Genomic DNA, 25,756 nt, shown 5'->3' with positions numbered 1-25,756 from the left:
TTGTATAAATTTGTTCTAAATAAAAGAAATCATTGCATGCACTTTTCAATTAAAATTAACGTTCTACTTCCTTCAATACATAGTATATGTTACAAAATTATTAAATTAACTTTTCGACGTATGTTTGAAATATTTATCAACCTCATAATATCTTGAAATACTTAATTCCTATGTTTTCGTGTGATATATTCAAACGCACGAGTTAAATTTGAGGATCGACGTAACTGAACAGATGTTCTTGCCACGTGACTAAAGGTCTTATCACGACACACTACACTGACAAGGTGTCAATCTCTCCAGAATTGTGAATTGTGACTTTCCAAAATTAAAAGTAGGATTAAATTAAGTTTTATATAAAAATGGAACCAGGAATACTCACGAAAGTTTTATCCGACTTTTTAACGACTGTTGAAGGAGAGTTAAGTTTACATAAAGGAGAACATTTCTTGGTATTTTTAAAAATATATGTGTACATAAACATTTATTTATAACCCTATTGTATTTAATTACATTCTTCTTTTTGTAAAATTGGGATAGGTATATAGTGTCATAGATAAGCACTGGTGTTATGGAGAATCTCGCGGCAGAACTGGAAAATTTCCTTCAAGTCATTTACACAAAGTAGAAATTCCGTCATTCCATGATTCTGAATGTTTGTTTGTATCCATTGCAAGCTTTCCAGGACAACAAGATGGAGATCTATGTTTTTCCGAAGGTAATTTGTGTTTGTACATATGTATACTTTTAAATAACGGAACTATTCCAATGCATATGTTTCCTGAATATAGGAGAAATTATTATTGGAGTACAAGATGTTGGATCTGGATGGTACTTAGGTCAAGTAAATTCTAAAAAGGGTATTTTTCCACTAACACATGTATGGCAAATTGACACTAAGTTATTGAAGGTATATTATTTGTATAAATTAACTTTTTAATCTAGTAATTAAATTGCATTTATTATATAAATAAGAAAACCATTAAAAACACTAATTTCTGTCATTTTCAGAAAGCTTTAGGGAAGAAGATTACAAGAAAAAAAGCTAGAATAAAAACTAATTTAAAAGCGCAGCTTGAGGAAGAACTTGATTTGGTAGAAGGTGAAATAGTCACTGTCACAGAAATTCTAGGTGATGGTTGGTGCTATGGAATAACAAATGATGGCAAAATGGGTATGTTTCCAGAAGGGTTTATATCTTATATAAATGACAGCACAGATCAATTAGATATAGCATCTGTTACGGACAATAATTCTTCTATATCTATAAATTGCAATGAAAGTATATATAGAAACGTTGAAGAAACACCTTCTGCAAAATCCTGTGTGGAAGAACCTGCACCAAATTATTATGATTTATTTCCTGAATTCAAACCAACTTCTTCAAGTGTAACAGAAGATATAAAAAATACCAATAATCTGAATACAGTAGATGTAAATCCATATGCTATAACTCTATACCCATTTAGTGCTCAATTTCCAAATGAGCTTAATTTTGGAGCAGGAGAAGTGGTACATCTCATTAAACATGTAGATTCAGAATGGTTAGAAGGTACGATAGATAATCAAAAAGGCATTTTTCCTATGTCTTATGTTAACATCATAGTTGATTGTAGCGAAACAAACAATGAACAAAATTTCTGTAATCAAGAAACAAACACTATACAATATGATGAATTAGTGCCTGGAACTGAAGCAAAAGTGGATTACACTTTTAAAGCTCAAATGGATGGAGATTTGACTATTTTTGAAGCTGATACAGTTAAAGTAATTAATATGGTAAATTCAGATTGGGTTAATGTTGAAGATCACTTTGGTAAAATTGGTTTATGTCCAAGAGGTTACTTGAGTCCATTGCCTATAGAATCATCAGATGTTAGTATTTTGGAAGATTTTGTAATAATACGACACGATGACGCAGTTTCTGAAAGAACAAAGGAAGAAAAATCAAAAAGACTTTCAGAACCTCATAGACCAGCACCACCTGTACCTGCACCGGGTAGTACTCCGCTACAAAAGGGTGCAACAGAGAATAATTCAATTCTAGATAATATGAATCATCAAATCAACATTACTGATAATGATAATTTAGAAATTAAACGGAAAAGAGCAGACCAAAGACAGAATGTTATATCGGAATTAGTTCTCACCGAAAAGGAATATGTTCGCGACTTAAGGATGACATATGAAACATTTAACTTACATAATCCAAGTCAACTTGAATCTTTGGGAATAGATGTGACTACTTTATTCGGAAATCTTTTTGACGTTATTCAAGTTGCAGAAGAATTATTAGATCTGATACTAAGAGCAATGAAGGGGTGTGATGAAGAATTACAAACTATTGGTCCTTGTTTTACAAGAATGGCTGAAAAACTAAAAGGCGTCTATGTAAAATATTGCGGAAATCATGAAGCTGCATTATTTTTATTAAAAAAGGTTATTATATTGAAATCACTTCTTTTTTACCTTTTATATGTTAAGTATTTTATAGATTACTATATGATTTCAGTATGAGAATAATGAAGAAATAATGAAAGTATTCAACAAAGGAATTGAAACATTGCGGTATCAAGTAGCTTGCTTTGATATGAGTTCTATTCTTATAAAGCCAGTACAACGAATATTAAAGTATCCCCTTATATTATATGAGTTAGTAAAGGTAAGTCATGCTAATACTTATATATGTATTACCAGTGTATTATAAGCTTCCTTAAAATTAGGCAACTATTTTATAGTGTACTGATGACAACCATCCAGATAAATCTACAGTTGAGGAAGCATGGAAGACTATGACTGCTGTTGCCAGTCATATTAACGAATATAAACGTAGGAAAGACTTAGTATCAAAATATTTGGGTAATGGCAACACATTAATAAGAAAAATGGCTAAACTTAATATGCATTCTGTGGCAAAAATGTCTACCCGATTAAGTACACGATTTTCTGCTAGTTTAGGATTAACAAATGTTGCTATTGACCCAGAATTTGAAGAGCTTGTGAAACAATTTAGATCTGTTGAAAAATGCGTCTTACATTTAGCTAAAGATGCTGAACAGTGCCTTACATATTTAAGCGATGAATCTATTTCTGGAGAAATGATATCAGATTTCTTGATTCAATACTATCAAGGAACACCTAATGTTGAAGCAATGAGACTTAGAGACATAAGGTCCACAATTTGGTCACAATTCGTACAAGAATTGAAGATATGTTTGAAAAATAGAGTTAGTGCACCAGTTAATTGTTTAGCAACCTTATTAGAGGGACCTGCTGTGTTAATAACAAAGACACATGACAAATTACTTGATTATGACGCTGCTATCTCTAAAAGTGAAAAATATAAAGAATCAAGAATTGTGAGCTTCTATTGTATTTAATTATTTCTTTAAATAACGCGATTAAACTGTATAGACACATCACGACATTTTATTTTTTATATAGGCACAAGATGAATTATCAACAGCAAAAAGTAATTATGAAGCTTTAACACATCAACTAATGGAAGAATTGCCAATTGTGATTGATGCTGGAACAAAAGTATTAGTTGACTGTGTTAGTGCTTTTGCACAAGCTAGAAAACTTTTATGTGGAAAAATTACCAAAAGATATTTGTCTCTTTGTGAGGTATTTCAAATAAAACAATTGATATGTACGATTATGTAAAGGTTAAAAATTTGATCATATTTATTTATATGTGTAGACCTCGACTCAATTATCACGTCCGGACATTTTGGAGTCATTTTTAGTTAATCATAGTTTATTGTGGAACCAAATAACTCGTTTTGCATTTGCTGGATTAAACTCACGGATAGAAGAAGCTCAATCCACATGGTGTCCACAAGGGGAAAGACAAAGAATTGCATTAAGAAAGAAATACTCTAGTGATAAATTATATGTTGTTACAGAAAATATAGCAAGCACTTCCTCTTTGGATATGGGTGCAGCACATGGGACATTAGTCGCAGTGATTAAGAAGCAAGATCCTATGGGTGATGCCACTAGATGGTTTGTAGATAACGGTGTTGCTCAAGGATTTTTACCTTCAAAAAGTTTGCAACTTCAACAAGTAACACAAGCTGAATTACCCAATGAAGCTATTACTTCAGATAGATACAGTAATACATCTGTATCTTCTAATCTAATTTGCATGGATTCTCCTGAAAAAGAAATCAAAACTACATCCCAATCACATTTGAAAGAATTAATAGACCTTAACATTAACGAAGACACGAAGAAAGAGAATCACTATTATGGCAACATTGAACAAATTCCTAGAGTTCAACAATATCAAAATTTAAACTATGAAGTAAGTAATATTAACACATTCAAGTCTTTTCATACGCGCCTTCCCCAATAACATATTATTCCAGTTCCATATTATATCCGTTAAATTACATTTTTATAAATTAAAATTGGAAACGTAAATGGCGTAAATCACCGGTGGATAACGTCGCCTGATGGTAAAAAAAGATATGATTCAGCGGTGACCTACGCCGCCAAATAGAAGTGCAGATTGTGGTCCAACGGTGGGTCACGCCAATTTGAACGTGTTAAATATATTAAGGAAATTTTTGTTGTTAAACTAAATTACACTATTTTCCAGTTTTATTATGCAGAATATGATTTTTCTACAAAGATACCTGGAACATTGCCTGTCGTTAAAGGACAAGCATTGAGACTCGTTAGACCTCATGATGAGAAAGGAAATGATGAATGGTGGCTTATGGAGGATCGTTACGGTAACAAAGGTTATGTACCCAAGAACTATTTACGGGATCCACCCACGGAAAAGTAATAAACTCGCAAATAAAATACCAGTTCAGTATGTTCATGTATTACATTGTTGATGTTAATGTTCCAATGCATACGTATAGTTTCATTTATTATAAAATTTTAATTAAGTCATTGAATAATGATTATATTAAATATTAGGTTTTGCTCGAGATATTATTTTTAATTTAATATTAATACATATCATTCGTATATTTTAATTTCATAGAAAAGTATTATAACATTACTGGTTTCTAATAATAGTACTTATGCTTACATGTTTTACGCTTAAAGGTACTTCCTCAGTATTTATTAATACATACATATATGTGTGAAATATAATTGAAAGATGTATATTTTAACTTTACTTATAATAATGCATTACTTCTGTGATACTATAAATATGTGTCACTTTAAATAATCTTAAAATTTTATTGTTTTATTTACAAATATATATAACTTATCTACATATTATATACATTTGAAATATCTATATATTATATGTATATGTTATACACATTTTTTAATTAACTTTATAAAATATCAATACTGTTTTGCATTTTATATAAAAATATGTACATATATATTTAATATTATACATTATCTTTATTGTTCCATATTTGTCAAATTATAAATATATTAATAAAATTCTTGTGTCAATATTAGTCTATCTAAATAATTTATTAAACACAAATTAATAATACACAATTAACAACAACAACAATTAATAATACACATCAGATAATACACAAATGAATAAGAAAGGCAGATTTCTCTGCTTGAAGCTCACCATCCAAATTGAGGATGCTTGCGATATGTATTTTATGTAACCAAAGAAACCATTAATATGACCTATATTTTCATTAATAATTATTAATTTGCATTTTGAGGTAGGATCAGCTGAAATTACTTTATAATATTTTCTCATAATCAAAATGAAGAGTATGGCACATAAGGCATGTAGAAACGATCCGTTTTATAAATAGTTATCGATAAATCAATGGTATCGATAGGAGGCACAGGAGGAAGAAGCGCAACAAAGTAAAAGAAACTGAAGATATAAAATAAATTGCATACTCGAGTACAAACTAAATATTGATATTATTGTATTACAGGCTGGACATGTAAATGAAGGACGTGATCTCAGAAATTATTTATAAATTAATATTAAGTATTTCATTAGCTGCATGAATTAATAATAATCTTGAGCAAAGAAAAAAATAATCTGGCACATATGACGACCGGCAACAATTTATTATAATTAAGGACAATGAATTCATTGGAGAGAAGGTAATGGAGAGCAGTTTAAAAAGCGAATTGCAGTTTAATTAGTTAATAGTAAGTCCTTGAGCATACTCGATCTTCTCGTTATAAATTGAAACCTCTGTATAATCGATTAACCTACTTTCGACGAATTAACGATTTTTATCGATTTCAATGTCAGTCATTCGATACACACGGATAGAAACACAAGAATTCATGTAGAGGAAGACAACAAGGATCTAAATGAAGGTGTAGTATGAAATACAAACAAGTACAATTATTTTAATAAATCTGTTGTATTATCACCATAATATAATACAATTACTGCCACAGCGAACAGTCAGTAGAATAACGTGTGGTAACACGTATCCACGCTGTTAAATTATCACCTAGGTTTACAATGAAAAATTAAAAAGAGAGAACGGAAATAAAAAGGACAAAAGTTAATTATACTTAAATAAAGAAAACAGTCTTTCAAGGTAGAGATGTAATAACTGCGATATGAGATACGATTAGTTATTTCCCTATACGCGCACAAAATTATCAACTTATCCTAAATTGCGCTATGTGATAAAGGAATACTGATACCTAAGCATAATTTGCGAAAATGCCCCGAAACGTGATAACACGTTCGAAAGTAATTCTGGTGTCTCGATTACGAGACAATCGTATTTTATAAATGTTATATCATTCGTTAAATGCAAACGTTTACCAAATCTACACGTAATGGTAAAGCAACGTTTCTTTTCACGTGATGACAGTTTCGTTCGTAAAACCGCCGACCGATATGATTCATTATTTGTACCTAACGAATTAGGAGGTGTTTTCCTTCCATATTTTAATTGCTCGATTATATTCCGAGTACGTGTGCGAAATGCGTTCTGAGTATGATTTATGTCATTTAAACGATGATACTTGATGACCTGATTACAAAATCTCCCCGCATAACTTTGTCTTTCCTAATCGAATTCCTCAACGAACAATTACAGGCCGGTATTACATGTTAAAAACTTGAAATCATGACGGCCATTACGATTCAATTGACATTAAATATTTAACAGTACCATTAATCATCTTTTGATACATCGGATTTATACGTGTATCCGATATATATATATACCACGTAAGGTTAAAATCTACCCGAGACTTAACTTAGTTATTAGTCGATAACTCTGTTATCTCTTAAACTCTCAATGGTTGGCAAGGTATTCAGAAACGTTTCTTTCAAATTTTATCGCAGATTGTGCTTTGTTATAGTCGCAGATCATTAAAGTTCAACAACTCGAGCGTTAAATATATTTTATATTAAAATCTTATCTTAACACATTGTTGATCGGTTACAGGTTAACTTGTGTTTTTATGTATAAAGTAGAATTGTTCGATCTTGCACAAAATAGGCGGTGGTACGCGTTAATTTTTACGTAAACTAACTGGTCAACAATGTATTAACAGCTCATTAGGTAATATTGGCAAAGTCTTTCGACGTTGGAAATGAAATATATAATTACATTCTTAAGTTAACAACTTTTAAGTGAAAGCAATACCACGATATTAGCGAAAGAGCCATGGAAAATCTCGCATGCATAACGGTGTATTCAATTCAGCGATAAAACTTTCTCTGTGGTATTCCCTACGTTTCCATGACATCATCGTTTCTCGAATACCTCTTTACTCTCTACTCTATGACCATACAATTTCACGATGATTTTGAACAAATTCCTGGGAAGCGTGATCAAACGCCTTCGAAACGAAAGATGCGAGTAAGTGTGCACTTATCGGTACTGCACATAGCAACGATACAATATATGTAAGTATGTGAACCGATCCAAAGGTAGTCGTTATCGTATAATACACCATTAATAGATACGCAGTGGTATACGGTGGATCGTCCAACTTTTCTCGTTTCGCTTCATCCAAGGATCAATCGTATTACTTTGTATATAAATTAATCGCCCAGTGATCTAACGTTTTTCATAGGACAACTATACCATTATTCTCCTTGCTCCCTGCATTTCGTGCAGAGGAGAAACATTATTCAACGACCCATGCTCTCGATTACTCTGTGAAGCTTCAGTGTTCGAAGTATCCACACTGTTCAGCCACGTTGGCCTCAATACCTAATTAACCGAAGTTGATCCGGCTACCGTCTATTCTTCAAATCTCCTCGGTCGTTTTCCGATTCGCGTTTCGTGCCGATCCGCGCGGCACAAGATGTTTAGTTCCAGAAAATCCTTTAATCCGCTGGATAGAAACGTAAAATCGCACGACCTTGAATCTCAGAGTGACACAGCTTGCGGACCACGTCGAGAACCTCTTCTGCAGGATAAACGGTATGTGGCGGGGGCTCGATTTCACCAGAAGCCACCAGCTCGACCAACTCGCGAAGTTGCTCCAGAGTACCAGCCTCCACTGATTTGATACTCTGTTGCCATTCCTCCGCGCGTCTGCTGAATTTTGGTAGCAATCGATCGGCCACTTCTTTGATCACGAACACCACGCCTCCTTTGCTCAGGCACTGCATACTGCGATGTAGACTGCGCGAGGTTGTACCGAAATCGATCACCACATCCACGTGACCTTGACAGGCATCCATCGTGCGCTCGATCAGCTGTTTCTCGTACAGATCCTCGCTCCATTGTACCACGTTCACGCTGTAGTGAGAAAGGAAACTGTTGGTGAATAAATCGAATGGACTTCGGGTAGGATGCAGATGGACTCGGTTATTTAGCTATCTACTCTAATTTCTTGCACCATATGTATAGGAGATCGAATGGAAATTAAAACGATGTTTCGATAAAAGGGTAGAAAGATTTAGGCGATCAAAGTATTGTCTGAACCAAATCGGATTTATTTGGATTTAATGAAAATATGTTTTATTGAAATATGTTTCGATAAGGGAAATTATTTAGTTGTAAGATCGAGGTGTTGGGATAGAGTTTGAATTTTTAAATCGTTACAGGGGACTGATTTGTCAATTCATTAACAACCAATGTTCAGTGTAATGCAATATTCCGTTTGTAATATCTTCGATCAACTTATATGTTATTGAATTTTGGTTTGTAATATTTTGTTACGAAAGTTATTAAGGGAATTCTTTCCATCGCTGTTTCCAGAGATCTAGGTTTTATAATTTTACTAAATTTTATAAATAGTATAAGCTATCTTCTTTTTAATGGAAGTTATTTTTATATCTCTGATTTATATATATCTAGCGAGTAGACTGTGGATGTTCATGTAAATTGATGTTTTTCTGAATACGATTAAAAGAATGGAACCTAAACGGAAACTTGCTTTATCCTCTGAATGTTGCAATGAGCACTGTACTTCGGATATCTTGAACATTTTTTCACATATAAGGCTCACTAATAGTATGCTACTGAGCTTTCGTGAAATATCCATTATTGTAATACATCTCTCTTCTATCTACAATATATAAATTACTTTATTCAACTTTCCCAATAATGTTGCGTTTATGCACTACTTCACTGCTTGGTCCTCAATAAATTAATTTCGATATCTAAGTCATGTTCCTTATTCCTAAACGTGATACTGGATAACAGACAATACTACATATCAAACAATACTACTTCTACCAATCTAAACCAACTACTTACTGACAAGTGCTCAAACAGTTACCTTTAAATCACCAACAATCATTTCATCGAAAATGTCCTTATCGACACGATTTCACCGATACCTAGTTTGCCGACAATTTTTATTTACCCACACATCAATGCGCTAATACCTTTAATAATTAATATCACCGATATAGATTAAAATAATAACTTTAATCTATTTCCCCGTTTGTCTATTTATATATAATAAGATAGCATTTTTCTGTTTCTCTTAATTGTAATTATTATTTGGGAATATAATTAAGTAGATAACTGTAAGTCGTAGTGAGTTTCATCATTTTCCCTTTTTTCTTTACCTTTTTATGTATGGAAATGAACGTGTAGATAAATATGTAGATGAATAGAATAGTCAATGATGACACATCACGGTAGGTATAATATAATAATTGCCGGCAAAAAAGAACGAGGGAGACATCGATCGCCAGTAATTTAAAGGTAATCGACTGCTGAAAGCTGTACATGCAAATGAAAGACGACAGAGTGCAGTGATTATCAGAAATTGAAATACATTATACATACATATAGACAACGACATGTTTTGATCTCTTTTTCAATCCTTTTTATCGGTTTATATAATATTCAAATCGGATGACTCATCGCGTATATAAAAGTATGCGGAAGAGATCCGAGATACGAATTTATGTAATAGCAATCACGGAAAAGATAGATAGAATCGAGCAGAACGTCGATGTATCTAAATGACTTTATCATTGGTGTCGACACGATCAATTAGCTCGAATAACAAAAACAAAACGGCTTTGCTAATCGACCAAACACTGCCAGCTGCCTAGTTCAAAGATCAACGACGAACAATGCTCGGTTTAATACGCGTCGTTCATCTAGCAACCAATTAAAGGCGAGTCTAGCTTCAAGAGAAGGTCAATTCCCATGGTGAATCGTTAAAAAATTTATATGTGATATCACATGATTATTTGTTATCATGTGATATAAGTTTCTCAATAGATACGCTAATGCTCAAGTGTATCCAGATATGCATTTGTTTATATTTGATAAGATGCAATTTAATTACGGAATTCTAGATAAAAAGAGAAATACTTGAGTCTTTAATGACGCATACGAATTGGATTTTCAACTGTTAGTCAACAAATACGAAACGGTAGGAAATCCTCGTTCCAACTTAATGAAAATACTTGATTTTTTCGAGAATCTTTTACCTTTAATTTATTTGAATTAAAATTCATTAGTTTATCGAAAGTACTTTATCTTCAGTTTTTCCAGGCTATGAGCTTGACGAAACATTACTATTGTCACTGAGTTCCCAGAGAAACGTAAGGTCAGATGACAGGTCAAAATGTCGAGAATTCATTGTTCGGGAGCTAACAACACCAAGAATATCATTTCTCTCGAAAGATCTCGCTTCTTCGTCGCAAAGAAAACATATTGGCAATAAGAGACGTATTCGCAGTAAAAAACGTATTTGCAATAAGACACGTATTTACAACAAGAAACATATTTACAGTTCCTATCGTCTACCATCTAACATCAACAAGGTCGTCCTATCCGACGCTCAAAACAACTCACCGTTGGAATTCCTGAGCCATAGTCAGTCCATCGTCTTTCAGCGAAGCGATTGTAATGGTAACCCTATCCTTCATGTTGCTGAAGTGATACGCTGCGATTCTCAGAGCCCAAAGTGCCAGACCGCCAGTGCCAACAATTAGAATCTTGCAAACGCTCTTCTCGCCTCTCTGCTTCAGCACCGCTTGAACGTGTTCATGAGCAGCAAAAACGGTGTTCATGGCTAATAGAGCACCAGCTGGTAACATGGCCGCTACGCTGAGGCTGACGTTATCTGGGATCTTTATAAGATACTTCAGATCGTGAACGACCAGGTATTCGACGTATCCATTTGGAATTCCCTCGTAAGGATAAAGAATCACTCGATCTCCAACCGTGTAGCCGCAGTCCTCGGGAACATTCGCTCCAAGGGACTCGATCACTCCTGCTACCTCGTATCCAGGGAACAGAGCTGCGTCACGGACTCCGTGATGAGGCAACGATGCTGGGAAGTCACCCTCCAAAGAAACATCTGTCGCTAAACTGCTTCCACTGGAGACAGAGGTCAGGCTGGATAGGCTTGGCGAACGACGAGGATGGTAGCAAGCACCTGCACACATCACCCGGATCCGGGCTCCGTGCGCTGGAACATCGGGAACAGGAACGTCGAAACTGAACACCCATTCGCGACCCGTCACGCTCGGGCTGTCGATGGACACCTGCCTGCATAGTTTGTTCATCTTCTTCTCCCTGCAAAGAGACACCAATGAATAGGCTGAAGGGTACTTTGAATAGAAGTAAATTAGGTATATTTCGTTCTGCGCTTTTTATTTTACCCACTAAATGCTATTACGTGGATATTATATTTTTTCGTTTTTAATTTTCGTACAGCGAATATTACGCGCATTGTATGTATTTTTGCAGAATTAAAATTTTATGTATGAACATCCGCAGTCTGGATACAAAGTATCGGGAGTAAAAACGGAGAAAATTATTTTTGGGATGTTTCTCAGTGTCAAGCTTATATATATACATATATAACGCAAGCTATGTCAACACTGATACGTTCTTTGAGTCATTTTCGATTCAGTCGAAAACGAAAGAATTCTCGCTTATATGCGCGATTCTTCGTTTCAAGTTTATACTAAGATCTTTTCTAAAACGTCGAAGAACTCGTCCATTTCACGAAAACAAAATTGAAATACAACGATTTGAAGAGCGAAATTGTATCCGCCGTACGAAAAGATATGATACTGTTATATTTTATAAAAGTCTACGAGCGAGAAAATAAATTGATTACGTTAATGTCAATTATATTAAACAGCGAAAATTTCCAGACAAGGCCAACAAATTACAAGCGACGTATCGGAAATTTTGAAGCAGCCGCAACCGCAAGCGGAAACACGCCGTTAGCCCCAGTTTCTACACGTCAGCTGTTGCCTCTTACACAAGACTCCACCAAGGTACGTATACGACTATATCATATATCAAGATAATCGAGGCAATTTCACACTTGCGCTGGCCTCAACTCTCTTTCAATAAACGTAATTCACTAAACGAGATTAAAACACATGCATACCCGTTACAAGGTGAGAAGGGCTTGTGTGTGATCGGTGTCACTGACTCCAATTCGACGGGCATTCTGTATCAGGCTTTTCTTACTTCTATTTCACAGTGCTCGACTATTATCAACAACTCCCCTCTAAATCTATTCTCGAAAAATTTCAGTCTCCTTCAAGAGGATGGAATCTCGTCAACGAATCTCGCGACTCGATTCTTCGAATTCACAATAAGATCAAACGCTCGTGGAATTATCTCACTTTCGAATATATTAAGCTGAAACTTGGTTGAAGGCAAACGAACGATTGGAAGGGAACGACTCAGAGTTACGAAGAAAATAAGAACTTTGGTAAAAACAGAGTACGTTGCTCTGTGAACGCGTAAAACGTACTAGTGGAGCGCGCTCACGCTCCTTCACTTTTATACCCGGACGGGCTTTCTCGTTCAAGCTGCGTTAGTCATGGTAGGCAGAAAAGGAGTCATGGTAGGGATCCGAAGAAACGGAACGTAAGCAGGTACGAGCATTCGCGTACCACGTGCAACCTCTGTTTTTCTCCTATATCGACGCCCTCACGTTCGTCCAGTGCTTCGTGATAGACGCATGAATGAGGCGGAGATAGCTCGTGTTTTTATTTCGATGACGACTGCCATCGATTTAACTCTTCGAACACGTATTTCGAGACTCCGTGCTGCAAATTCTATGATCTTCGTTGGGGTGTTGTTCGTGGAATATGTTTCCGAACAATAGAAGTACATAAAAGCAATAGAAGAGGTGTAATTATACGTTTCTCGATAATAGTTCACGTATTATCGATATTACGTTTTATCGTGAATCGATCGCGATGTATTCGAAAATTATTTGAGAAAAACGCGATGAGATCATTCTTTTTCGTCGATTCGCTGATTGTTATCTTATTTACGAGTAAAATGAAATATTTTAACTCCTTGTACTTATTCTACTGGGTTATTCCTGTGCAGCTAGAACGACCTTGATGATGTGAGAATCAAGAGAATCTTGTATCTTCTTCACCGATAACAAATAAGAGAGAAAAAAAAGCTATCGTATAAATAAATTTGTGAACATATATAGCCTTTTGACGATGTAGCAAAATAAGAATGAATACTTCTTTATAATAAAAAAATTATTTCTCTATCAGCAATATTTCTTGCGTTTTTGGTATCGGATATAAGAGATACACAAGAAGTATTAATAATTACCTTGCAATGTTACCCAGCGTTACAACAACGGATATCTTTGACTAATATGAGAATTTGCATGATTACATCTGATCGTCGTCTATGGAAAAAAACGTGAAATTAAGGAAACAGAGGGGAAACAGTAGTCTTTGTATCTAAAGGTGTGCAAGTGAGAATTTGCTTGATTATAATTATATCTTGTTAGAGAATTTGCAAAAATATTGCCTTATCCTCAACGTGTTAACAACGATGGAAATCTTCATCTGATATTGGAAATTTCTTGAAATCACATAGAAGTAATTCGGAGAATGTAAAGCATATATCGCGCGTTATTCATCGCTAAGATAAGGTAATCTTTCTATAACGATCACGAGAAACCGTCTGACATCTCGTATTTTCGTATAACGAATAGATATTGGATATATAGACAACACGATATCAATGAATATGGGAACGCAACATGTTCTGAGACAATAAAAATGCTGATATACGTTATTAATTATTCAGATGTGTGAAAGTTATATATAGTCGATATTTAATAAACATTATCTTATCGGCAGAATGTTCTATTCCTAAAGCGTAACTTTGTTGAACGAGTAATCAATATTCTTCGAAATGTGGTTATTTCTATGTCTTTACTTGTTTCAAAGTCGATAAGTAAATTTAACGAATATCGCGCTGAACGAAGCGATCAAAAAATTACCTTTAGTAACGTAATTAATATCTTTGAAGTCTTTTTATTGCAAAAAAAGGGAGAAATTTCTTTCATATTTAACGTTTAGTTTAAGTATCTAAAGATACTTTCTATATCAATACCCAGATTCTATATTTAATATAAATACTTTCAATATTGAATTGGCTAATCGTTTCAAGTAGCGTAAAGGAACGATGAAAATGCAATAAGTTATATATAAAAGACTATAATTAATGTAGTACGATAATAAATTGATATTAAAATGGTATATTAAAAATAGATAAATTAGTGAAAATAGATCGTGGCTCTGTCTTAGTAAAATTCAATGTTGATTTAAAAACGAAAAATTAAAAACTCGTGATTTTTACAAAGTTGTTTAAAAAAAAAGCTAAAGACTAATTTGGAATTTGAATATCTTGGAATAGATTCTGAACAGGGTAATTGATTCTTTTCTCAAACGACGTAGAAGATTGTAAAAACGATCGATAAACTTCGAAATTTTCCCGAATCTTTCAGTACATTTAACTACTTGGATTCTCTTAAATGTTTGATTTAACCTTCCTGATCACTAGTGTTCTCCAGTGCGATAAAATAAAATAACGATGATCGATTATTAATTTGATGTATCATATGGCACTCATGTGACACATCATATGGCATATCATATGGTTGTGCTTATAAAGAATGACATTGTTTTGTTTTGACTCAAATAATACGCATATGTATGTAGCCATGTGTTTATTATTGATCAAGTGGTGACATGGATCTTATCAACTTCGCGATGACCCTTCGATGCTGTCCAATTTTCATCGTACGTCATACGAATCCGCATGCAAATAATCGCTGAATAATTTCAGACAAGATTCACCTTGAGACGAAATTAATTTTTCCCCTAAGAAATCGTCGCCAATTGTTCCAAATACTTCACGATGTGCTTTAAATTGCACGAATTTATTTCGCCAGCAACGATGCTGATAACGACCGATTTACAATATTTAAATAAAACCAAGTATCATGTGTTGTACACGTGAACGTAAATGGAAATGGAAAAGAAGAGTCCTTCAGCGGCAAATAAAAAGCACACTCGATTGTGAAATATAATAAAAATACAGATAAAATAGAAAAAGATTGTGAGTTATGTGTAGGAGGAATCGTGTTGGCCCTCATACTAGTTTCAGACGAAATATCATAATAGCCAGCGTTCAGTTATCGTCAAGAAATTATCAAAATCTGGGTTAAACATTCGTTTACGAGAATAATTTCCCGAGTTTTTCAGTAGGAGCTAGAATAAACGTTGCCTCTGAAATTCGTTTCCTCTGTTTTTCAGTTTCTATAATTCATTATCAAGTGATTTATTCGATAAACCACGAGCATCTTTTTGTAATATTTGCATCGTGGTACGTTTATAATTGCTTGACTCATAAGCGATCGTCAGCAACAAACAAGAACTTGGGGCAAGTAGAATAAACGAGGAAAGGACAGCCCTAACGTTAGATCTAGTATTACTCGATCCTTAACTCGTTAAGAACCAAGCAGTGAAATAACACGTGAAAAATATGTAAATGCGATATTATTGCATAGTAACAAACTTGGGAGTCTGGAAATCTGAAGATTTAAAAGACTGAAACTTGAAAAATTTGAAGGTGAAACTTTGCGTTTTAAACTATTATTTGGCCTTGTTAGAAAATACTTACATTGTAATAAACACGATAGCAAAGATATTAAAAGGTATAAAAAAAAAAATAAATTACGGTGTTGTCAACAATCGTGATTGAAGAAGGTCATAGAAAATAAAAAAAAAAAAGAAAACTATGATCTTCTTTATCACGATTGTTGACAACAATGTAATTGTGAGAAGGTTAATTAACGAGGTCAATTAAAAGGAGTTCACCATTTTAACAGAGAGAATAACGCAACGCAGTTGCAATCTTTTTCAACGCATTGTTTGACTAAGTCAATTCGATGATAATGACGTACGATAACGTCAACGCCTACATTTCCTCCGTTACCTAATTAATTCTATCTATTAGCATTAATACATTGAGTTTTTGCCATTATATCTGACTGGCATCGTTATTATCGTAGGTGCGAAATTTGCAGTCACATCAAACACGCGGAAACAGACCGAGACAGACAGTTTGTCTAGATCCCGGAAATGCTTACTTCATGCTGTACTGAAATAGCATGAAACACGATAAGAAGACAATGTAGATACTTAAGAATTATTTTAGGTTTGTCCTAGAACCGTCTTTGATTGTTTCGCATAACGAACAAAGTTCTCATAGCGAATAGGAGCAGGACTCATGATAACAATACCAATGAGAGTACCATATATTTATTTCTTACTTTACGATTCTCCAAATATTTTAAAAATAATTTTTTAAATGGTGCTTTAAATTATTTTTTAGCAATCCTTTAATCGTTAACAGACTATAATAGAGAAAATTCCAGTCCACGCAAATTTTGTTTTAGTAGTATCATCCTGTAATAATATCGTCGCAATGTTACGTAATAACCAGTGCAAGTAATAATTTTGCCACATTTCATCCACTCATCGAATAATAGCGAGAATAATTGAGAAATAATTGAACTGCATTTGTTTGACTTTGTTCTGTAAAATAAATCTTTTCCTCTTTTAAACATTTCCAAGTGATTTTTCTAAACTCATCATCTTGTAAGCAATTATTTCACTAATATTTCTAAGACGGATTTCTAAAGAAAGGAAACCTAGACGAAACTGAATTGTTTTCACACAGAGCTAAGAAACAGCAGCAAAATACAATTAGCTGCAATTACGATACTAACCTTGGCTTCGAGGAGGAGCATAGTGCCTCATGCAGCTTGCATTGTGTAAGAACGTGTTTGTCATTCGCAATAGGTAAAAAGATACTGTTATTCGTGCTTCATACCATATTTTGATCGCACATCAATCGATTATCTCTTTGTTATCAAAAATACGATTTATTATTTTATTTTTAAGAAAACTGCTTTGTCAATGCCTTCGTTATACTGAAGTCGATTATTATATTGTTGACCAACGCGTTTTATCTCGTACAAACAGTAGCTGTTTGACGCTTTTTTATTACACGATATGTACTTTACAAACTGTTTATATAATAATCTTATACAATAAAACAGCTCAACCATTCGAATAAATGGTATTAGAGAATATATCGCTAATACGTTCCCTTCGTACAGAACAGAATCGATCAATTTTCACACAAAGTCACCCAAGCTAACATTCACCAAGCTTTTGTATGTGTTTTAATAATTTTCAGATTATTCCACTCTTTATCTGATGTTTTAATCAATTAATAAGTTGCCACAATATTGAGTCAACGTGCATCCAAATATTAATCACGTTAATTCCGACAAATGAACGAATGTCTAACGACACTTTAATGTATTTTTTTTTCTTCAAATGACCAAATAATATTAATGATGTCACTGATATATTAGTAAATTAAACGCTTGAAATCAAAAGACATCATAATTAAGAAAGAATTAAGCTTCAAAATAGATACATTTTTAATTCGTTTTACGACCACAATATTCTGTCACACAGATACTTTGTTGATGCTCAGGATAGTTTCGACCGATGATACATAATATCAAATTATTATCGTTTCTTTACGACGAAAGAACATACCAGAAATAAAATATGCCACACGAGCAACTACGATCTAATAGCATCACAATAACAGTCGTTCAAAGTACATAAAATCATGCTCGTTTATGGTTCATCATCTTAACGATACTTGAATTATTTCTGGAAAAGGTTCTGCAGAGTATCCTCTGCAACAATAACATTTTAAACGTAAATACTGTGTGTTATCTCATTTAACCAGGTGTTATACCATTACTCGATCAGCTCAATAGAAGACATTGATCATCATTATTCCAAGGATTTATGTATCAAAGAAATCTAGATTGAATTGAAAAGATTGTTTTGTAAGTTATTGTGATGCAGATGAGTTCTCCACAACGAAAAACGGAAAATCGAACGAAAAAATGATAAAGATTATTGTAATATTCTCAAATATCTTTTTCATGGTTTTATATTTATTTGAACAGAGAAAAAAAACGTTTAATTCTGGAGAAAAGCTATTATTAAAGAAATTCGCGTTAATGCTATCGCGGATAAAATTTCAACGCAGAGTATATTTTTGTTATTTGAAAAATCAATAAAGCCAAACGAACGAGATTTTTATTATCGTTATATTTAATATTCGCTAAAAATAAAATAAAAAAGAAAGTAAAATATTATTTATAATGGTTAAAAATAACATTGTGGTGATATTATTATGAGTGGATAATATTATAACAAAAATGGAGAGAAATTTCACCTTCCTTAAGAATATCTTCAGCATAAAATTGAAACAAGAAATTACATATAGCAATAACAATTGTTTCATATTTTCCTCAGATGTAAATAATTTTCTAGCGATAGGAAGATACGATTTAGTGGAAAATCACTCTAAGAATGCAGAAGGATCAAATAACAATAAACACTTTTTAGAAAATTATTATCTTGTACTAAAATGACTATTAGTTATACAAATACGTATACCGACGCAATTTATGCGCTGTGAATGAACCAACAAGCAGCTGATCTCATCCTGTATTTCCAAAAGACAAAGAGACTCTCGCGATGCGTTCAGTGCTACTTGAAGACAAAGAAACTTCACAGTACGATTTAGCATTACGCAATAATAACAATAATATCTCAAAAATACTTATACTCCACAATTATCTAAAAATATCTCTGTTTGTTTCTATGTCCACCGCCATATCTTAGACCACTTTACTTGTCTATTTCATAGTTCTCCTTTTCCTTTACCTATCCTTATCGTTTGAAAACATGTTTACGATGTCAGTATTTAGAGATTTTATGATTTGACAAAAATCTTCTATTTTCAAGCGCAATCTAAAGATTTCTCACGTATATCTATCAATTAGACAGTTTCTTGTTAAAAATCAAGTGTAAGTCATTCTATCACGCAATCATCTTTATTATTGAAAACTTTATCACATGATACTGAGTGCTATGAAGAGAACAGTGAATCATAAGCTTAAAAAACTAGTATTTCACGATAAATTCCACTATTTCCAGATGAATGCATCACGCGTATTTTCTCCAGAACAACAATTTCTAGGTATTCTTTATTAGAATAGTGTTTATTTTTTCGTAAAATTATTTTTATTTGTGCACCCAATAATTTCTCATCACAGTTAGTGTATATTTTGTGCTCTGGAACATTGTAAATATTGTTAAATGGACGCAAAGAAACACGCAGTTGGCTTTCTAAATTTGCACACGATATTCTTATGCCTTCGTGATACACATACATAAATCAATCGCGCGAAAAAAAAAAAAAAAAGAAAAGAAATCGTTACACCTAACGCCTACTACTATCAAGAGATACTTTCCTACTAAGAATCGATCGTACATTTTACCAAAGGAACAAAAAAAATACTTTTTTTCAGCAAAATTTCGTCACCACATTACGATATGAAAAGGTTTTTATTTCCAAGCACGAATTGAGTCGCAAAATGTACGCATGTAATCCGAATCCTTTAAATTTTATACCAGACGACCGTTTAGAAAATTTCCAGACTACACAACCGTGCACCTTCTCGAACTTTTATTTTCGCGTGAATCCCACCGATGAAAAAATTGGATCATCGAATGTTTCTCACTAGTTCTGTACGTGTAAACAACGAGTTACGAGAATGTTTACAAAAATCGATCTTTAGAATGATTACAGAAATCGCATGCCATCACGATTCTATTACCACGCGAAAATCTTCCACTGAAGAGAAGGAGAGCAGTACTTTTACTCGTAAGAGTGACACGAATCGACAACATATATATGGTACCTAAATCTTGAATTTAACCTCTATTTTCAAGCAGCATCTTTGTCTTTCCAAAATTTTTAACTTCTATGTAGAAGATATCGTGTTTAAGTTAAAAGGAAAGGCTTAAATCTCGTGTCATGAGACAAACAAGTAAGAGGAAATAAATAGAGAGGAATCTGTGTAAATATTTACACACATATGGATTTACATTTCTTAATCGTTAATACAAAAATTCTACGTTCCGAGTGCACAATAGTTTACCGATTACAACAGACCCCCGTTTATATTGACTGTATTTATTTGAACCAAACTTTAGTTATTACCTGATTAAATGAATTCCGTGACGGTTAGATACATTTATCTGAACATGAATTCCTATTCCATAAATCAAAAAATCATAGGTGATGAGAAAAATCATACTGTATGTATTGTATATACACCAATTATATAAGTTATTTGTTTCTCGACAAGTTCATATAAACAGAAATCTATCGTAATAATATTAATGAATTGACAAATAACAAGTTCACGAGTTTACAATTTTATATTAAACAATCGGATAACTTGTAATTTACAAAATTTACTTCAATAATTTCATTTGCTTTATCATCAAGCTCAATATAAGAGAATCTAATGACTTGTTACTGGCAAAATTTCACTATTTTAGAATACATATTAGTTCAATTGTGCAAGAAAGTTCTGATTGATCTCACTTTTCCAAGCCCTTTGAAAGACAAAAATGAAAACGAGGATTTTACCATGAACCGATGTACATAAATAGCGTAGTGCGCGTGGTGTGAGACTGCATCAGTGGGATACGGGGAAGGGGAACTCGGTCGATGCCGTGGAACCGTGGCACGTTGGAATCACGTGCACATCAGCAAGCATCCGCGTGCTCAGCCGAGCCACTCCGCTCGACACGCTCTCACCTTCCCGAGTACAATGCCCGTGGTGTTTCGGATCATGTTTACTCCCCCAAATAAGCGACTGCGTCCGTTAGAAAATTTTATCGGTTGCGTCGCGAATATCCGAACTTTTACCAGCATTACGAGAATTTTTGGAAAAATTACTATGTATATATAAGCCGCTTATTTGCCAAATTGGTTCACGCCATAAAACAAAGAATAGAGGATATTGATGAAATTATGTAAGATACTAAATTTTACTAATTTTATAAGGCACTTAACTTAAAAATTATTAAAATGTTCCGGAAAGGAAGTTGACAACTTTGACCAATGGATGGCTTATATCAATATTTGTGTACAATATATACTTTGGGCTTTCTTATCTTGTCAATAAACAAACAAACTCATTCAAACAAAAATATGGACACGTCAAAGGAAGATTAAAGAATTGTACATCATCGGTGTGAGGCAAGCCATCGGTAACGCTGGTACATGTATACGTATAAGTAATATAAGATAGATATTTTTGGACGTTTTAAAAGCAGTTATGACTGATGAGGTTCAAGCATGGATGGAAGGGAGAGTGTTTTGATGATAGGGCTCCGGTAATACTACTGGAGTGACGCAAAAGCCTTGTTTTTATTCTTGTTCCTTAAAGGGGTTTGAATAATATGATCGATGAGAACGTGGAATTTTTAGATTAATAATTGAAGGGTATGAGTTCGTATGTAAATACTTCTATTAAGATGGATGGCATTTAATTACACTATCTAATAACCTATTATCAATTTGAGCCTTTATTACAGTTAATAGCCATTTAAGCCAACTGCGTTGTTTCGGTCTTAGATTTTGTTGAAGAGTTTCTTAAAAAATTATTACGTGAAAAATTCATGGACGTAGCAGGGTTAATAAAAGTACCTATTATGTAATATAAAACATTCAATCATGAGAGAGTACAGCTACTAGGCCTTATTTTGTATACATATACATGATATAATTATAGCGGAGCTAAGTTTGTTGAATATTCTTTGAGGGTCACGTTATTATAATTCGTTTCATCAAGGATTACCTCGTTGCGTAACGCTACGCACCTGGACAATATGCGGCTCTAACTTTATAGCAGGATATCTCGAAACATTATGGAGCAGTACAAACTTTATTAAACAGAAGCTTAATTCATATACGGTATTATATACAGTAACGAATAAAACCACATTTTTCTGCAAAATCTTGTATAAATATGTAAAATATAGCCTTCGAACCTATAGCTAACATATGCATGTTTAAATCATAATTCATTATTAGTAAGCAGTTCAATAATAAAGTTTAATAATAAATTATAAATAGTACACAATGACTTATTTTACTGAAACGTAAAATTTTAATCACTGTAAAATTGATACATGAACTGATTGTAGGACTCTGATCCCTTTACAAACCTAACCTAAATTGATGTAAAACTAACAATGTATACTAAAAGCGACATAAAAACCGTTATAAGAATCGAAATAGAAACTTTGATTATAATATTTACTCTAAATAAACATTCTGCATAAACGTTTTAAGAAACAAAATCAATATCGTAATAATTCTCAACTTTTCTTATATTTTACAAGAAAATCAAACAAAGTATCATGTTCATCATGCTGTTTTTAGTTCCCACCAAATTTTATAAAACAAACTATAGCTTGTACCGATACTTTTATTCATCACTGTACATATACATATAAAAATATTGATATACAAAATTTAACAAATCCATGGCTATCGATTAAGATAGAATTAAAATTATGTGTAATTGTTGTGTCTGCTTAAAAGTGAGACATCAACGCAGAGGAATAATAATTCTTGAGAAAAGACGTTTAAGAGGATTACATATTATATACAACTGGTTTGATGCATAGGCGATGCAGCATTAGCTGATGCAGCATTAGTAACATCCAAAACATTAGCTCAATGCAAGGAGAAATAAATTATGCGTTTGTCCTTGCATGCGTCCTCGAAACGTGATATTATTTTGTCTCGTATGACGTCGTTTCGCTGATAATTTGAGAATATCGTTCAAAAATCTTCATGAAAGGATGTCAACTGACGAAAAAGACAAATATTTCTCGTATTAAAACAAATTGGCAGTAATGAAAATGTAATTATTTATACGAATCTATCTGGAATATTTTAATTTAAAATAGGCAAACATTTTTATGGGTTACCTTTGATTTGCTTAAGTAGTAGCTTCCGTTAAATTTTTTGCGAAATATGATAAATATAATAGTACTGTTCCCGCATTTTAAAACTGATATAATCTTAAATTTTTGTTATCGATTCTAGTCCTTGAAACGATGACCGTGAAACAAATTATCAGAAACATTTCAGAGATAAAAATGGTATATATTGATGTGCAAACCGAAAAAGTTATCAAACAAAGGCTCAAGTCCTTTGCATTCACTAACATTTATAAGTTGACGACCAACCTTTTTAGTACGTGTTAGAAAGTTACAACCAGACCTCGAACCTCTCTGCTCATCAAAAAAAAAAAATTAGTGATCGTTAATGAATCGATTAAGGCAAAGGTATAGTAAATATACGTCCTAAGAAATGATCCATATAGTTTGCCCATTCATAGACTTCATTTATGATAATGCATCGTAAATATACATAACCTCTTTCTTAATTCTTGAAATTCTACTGTATATTTAAAAAAAGAAAATGAAAATTTCAATAAAATTCAGTTGCGTAGGTTATGGAATGTGTTCTTGCATTTAATCAACGATAATATTTTTAGCACGCCAGTGCATCTTTTATACGCGCTGAAACAAGCAGCCGATCTCCGAATTGATTACAGCGCAAGTTCGGCTTTTGTTTACACTTTCATAGGTCGATGAATGCGCCTGATTTTAAAATACCGCTATTTTGCGAATATAGCGTAGTTATTTGTGATATCACGCGTTTCGTGGTATCGCGGTATCTGTGCGAAGTGGTAACATAAATACGTATCGTGAACGATCAGTTGATAACGTGACACGTTTCTATGTTCCAATCAGCTGTTCAGGAAGCGTCATTCAGGGGCACGGAGTTGGCACGTTGTTGTCGATATCGGTTACGTGAAAACACCTACAATATCTGACGTAGAAGTCAGTGGTCGATATTAACTTCTTTTTCTGCTAATCTAGTTTTACTTCTCCATTGGAAAATTAATAGATTTTGTAAGCATAAAATCCAAAATTACATGTAAATTAGCGTAACTGAATAAGATACAGTAGTATAATAACAGTAATTTATGATTACTATATTACAGTATATTGTATCCTATCATATATAAAGCATTGTATCATACATTCTGATTATTAATCGCAAAAAAATTTGCAGGATGACTGATATTTTAAATTTTGCGAAATGTCAGCATATTCGAAGAATGCACTTACTATACGGCCAGGTCTAAAATACAGGATATATATTTCGTCAACAGAAATTCACATACGACAGTTTTTTATCACCAACATTCATCTTTTCATTAACATTACAAGACAAATCAACTTTTTCAATATGTAAGCACTTGTGCTCCGTATAAGTGATACACATACACTAATTCTGAATACAGAAACACTCGATCATGGAATTGAGGAACTTTATATAATACCCGATGTCCTACCTAACACTTACGATCGACCACAGGGACATTAATTTTTCCATGAACTTAGCTGCAAATCCATAAGCAATTATTATGAAAGACAAATCAAGGTTGATTCCTCACCTTACAAATTAACCGTTTGATAATATCGTTGGTGTCAACTGCTTTCACGAAAACACGTAAAACGAACACGTAATGCTGACAGTCACACGCCAAGCCTTCGTTTTATTCTGATAGATTTACTGTGGAGGGCAGAATCGTATCCAGCGAGGGCGCTTCACGGGGAACCACCATCGCGCCGACTCCGAAAAGTCTGCAAATCCAACGTCGAACTACGACCTATGGAAGGGATGTCATCGATCGCACGTACACAAGGCCTATGGTCTGTAAGTATAGCAATCCCTTATTTTCTATTCTTTAGAACAGGACGAGTGATAAACTCTTATGAGTGGAAAACTCCGAACAAGCTTCGGATCAATGTATTCATGAATCACGATTTTTATTTTTCAGAGTACATATATTGTTAGTTATATTGGATATATTTTATTAAATACATCCGATTCGACATGCCTCCTGGTCCTTTTAGTTCAAGTATCACTTTATTAAACATTATGATATTCTTTCCAATAAGGTAATTATTGATAGAGATGATAGAATTGGAAATTTTTAAATATTTAATCATAGATGAGATATAATATGGGCCAACCATTGTATTTTTATATTACGT

At 33.4% G+C, this 25,756-nt stretch overlaps 2 protein-coding genes and 3 long non-coding RNA genes across 7 annotated transcripts; 4 read left to right on the top strand and 1 right to left on the bottom strand.

The window, feature by feature from the left end:
* Window positions 1–129: 129 nt before the first annotated feature.
* On the top strand, window positions 130–4,945 carry LOC117238840 (dynamin-binding protein-like). Its single transcript, XM_033504046.1, has 9 exons — window positions 130–449; window positions 538–715; window positions 789–907; window positions 1,009–2,436; window positions 2,510–2,659; window positions 2,736–3,356; window positions 3,442–3,624; window positions 3,701–4,306; window positions 4,604–4,945. The coding sequence occupies exons 1-9, from the start codon at window positions 360–362 to the stop codon at window positions 4,793–4,795; spliced, it is 3,567 nt and encodes a 1,188-aa protein (XP_033359937.1). The 5' UTR covers window positions 130–359; the 3' UTR covers window positions 4,796–4,945.
* LOC117238887 lies at window positions 191–13,174 on the top strand. The gene is made up of 3 exons (XR_004494292.1): window positions 191–201; window positions 9,928–9,932; window positions 13,040–13,174. It is a non-coding gene; the product is annotated as an uncharacterized LOC117238887 (long non-coding RNA).
* On the top strand, window positions 5,499–6,123 carry LOC117238899. The gene is made up of 2 exons (XR_004494297.1): window positions 5,499–5,811; window positions 5,886–6,123. It is a non-coding gene; the product is annotated as an uncharacterized LOC117238899 (long non-coding RNA).
* On the bottom strand, window positions 6,311–25,306 carry LOC117238865 (quinone oxidoreductase). 3 transcript variants are annotated; one of them, XM_033504086.1, is made up of 3 exons: window positions 25,153–25,306; window positions 11,211–11,936; window positions 6,311–8,702 (listed from the first exon to the last, which is right to left on the bottom strand). In XM_033504086.1, exons 2-3 carry the CDS (start codon window positions 11,924–11,926, stop codon window positions 8,267–8,269), a joined length of 1,152 nt encoding a protein of 383 aa, XP_033359977.1. In that variant the 5' UTR covers window positions 11,927–11,936; window positions 25,153–25,306; the 3' UTR covers window positions 6,311–8,266. The 3 variants fall into 3 exon arrangements, with proteins under 3 accessions (XP_033359977.1, XP_033359972.1, XP_033359976.1); XM_033504081.1 differs by lacking the exon at window positions 25,153–25,306 and adding an exon at window positions 12,766–13,046; XM_033504085.1 differs by lacking the exon at window positions 25,153–25,306 and adding an exon at window positions 12,766–13,046 and having other exon boundaries at window positions 6,311–8,684.
* On the top strand, window positions 11,832–12,894 carry LOC117238892. The gene is made up of 2 exons (XR_004494293.1): window positions 11,832–11,968; window positions 12,111–12,894. It is a non-coding gene; the product is annotated as an uncharacterized LOC117238892 (long non-coding RNA).
* Window positions 25,307–25,756: the final 450 nt, after the last annotated feature.

Source organism: Bombus vosnesenskii, unplaced genomic scaffold (genome assembly GCF_011952255.1).
Source record: "Bombus vosnesenskii isolate JDL3184/JDL3185 unplaced genomic scaffold, Bvos_JDL3184-5_v1.1 scf7180000013264, whole genome shotgun sequence".
In the NCBI taxonomy this organism is placed as follows: domain Eukaryota; kingdom Metazoa; phylum Arthropoda; class Insecta; order Hymenoptera; family Apidae; genus Bombus; species Bombus vosnesenskii.
Note: the sequence above shows the minus strand (reverse complement) of the source record. Positions and strands in the feature narration are given on the sequence as shown.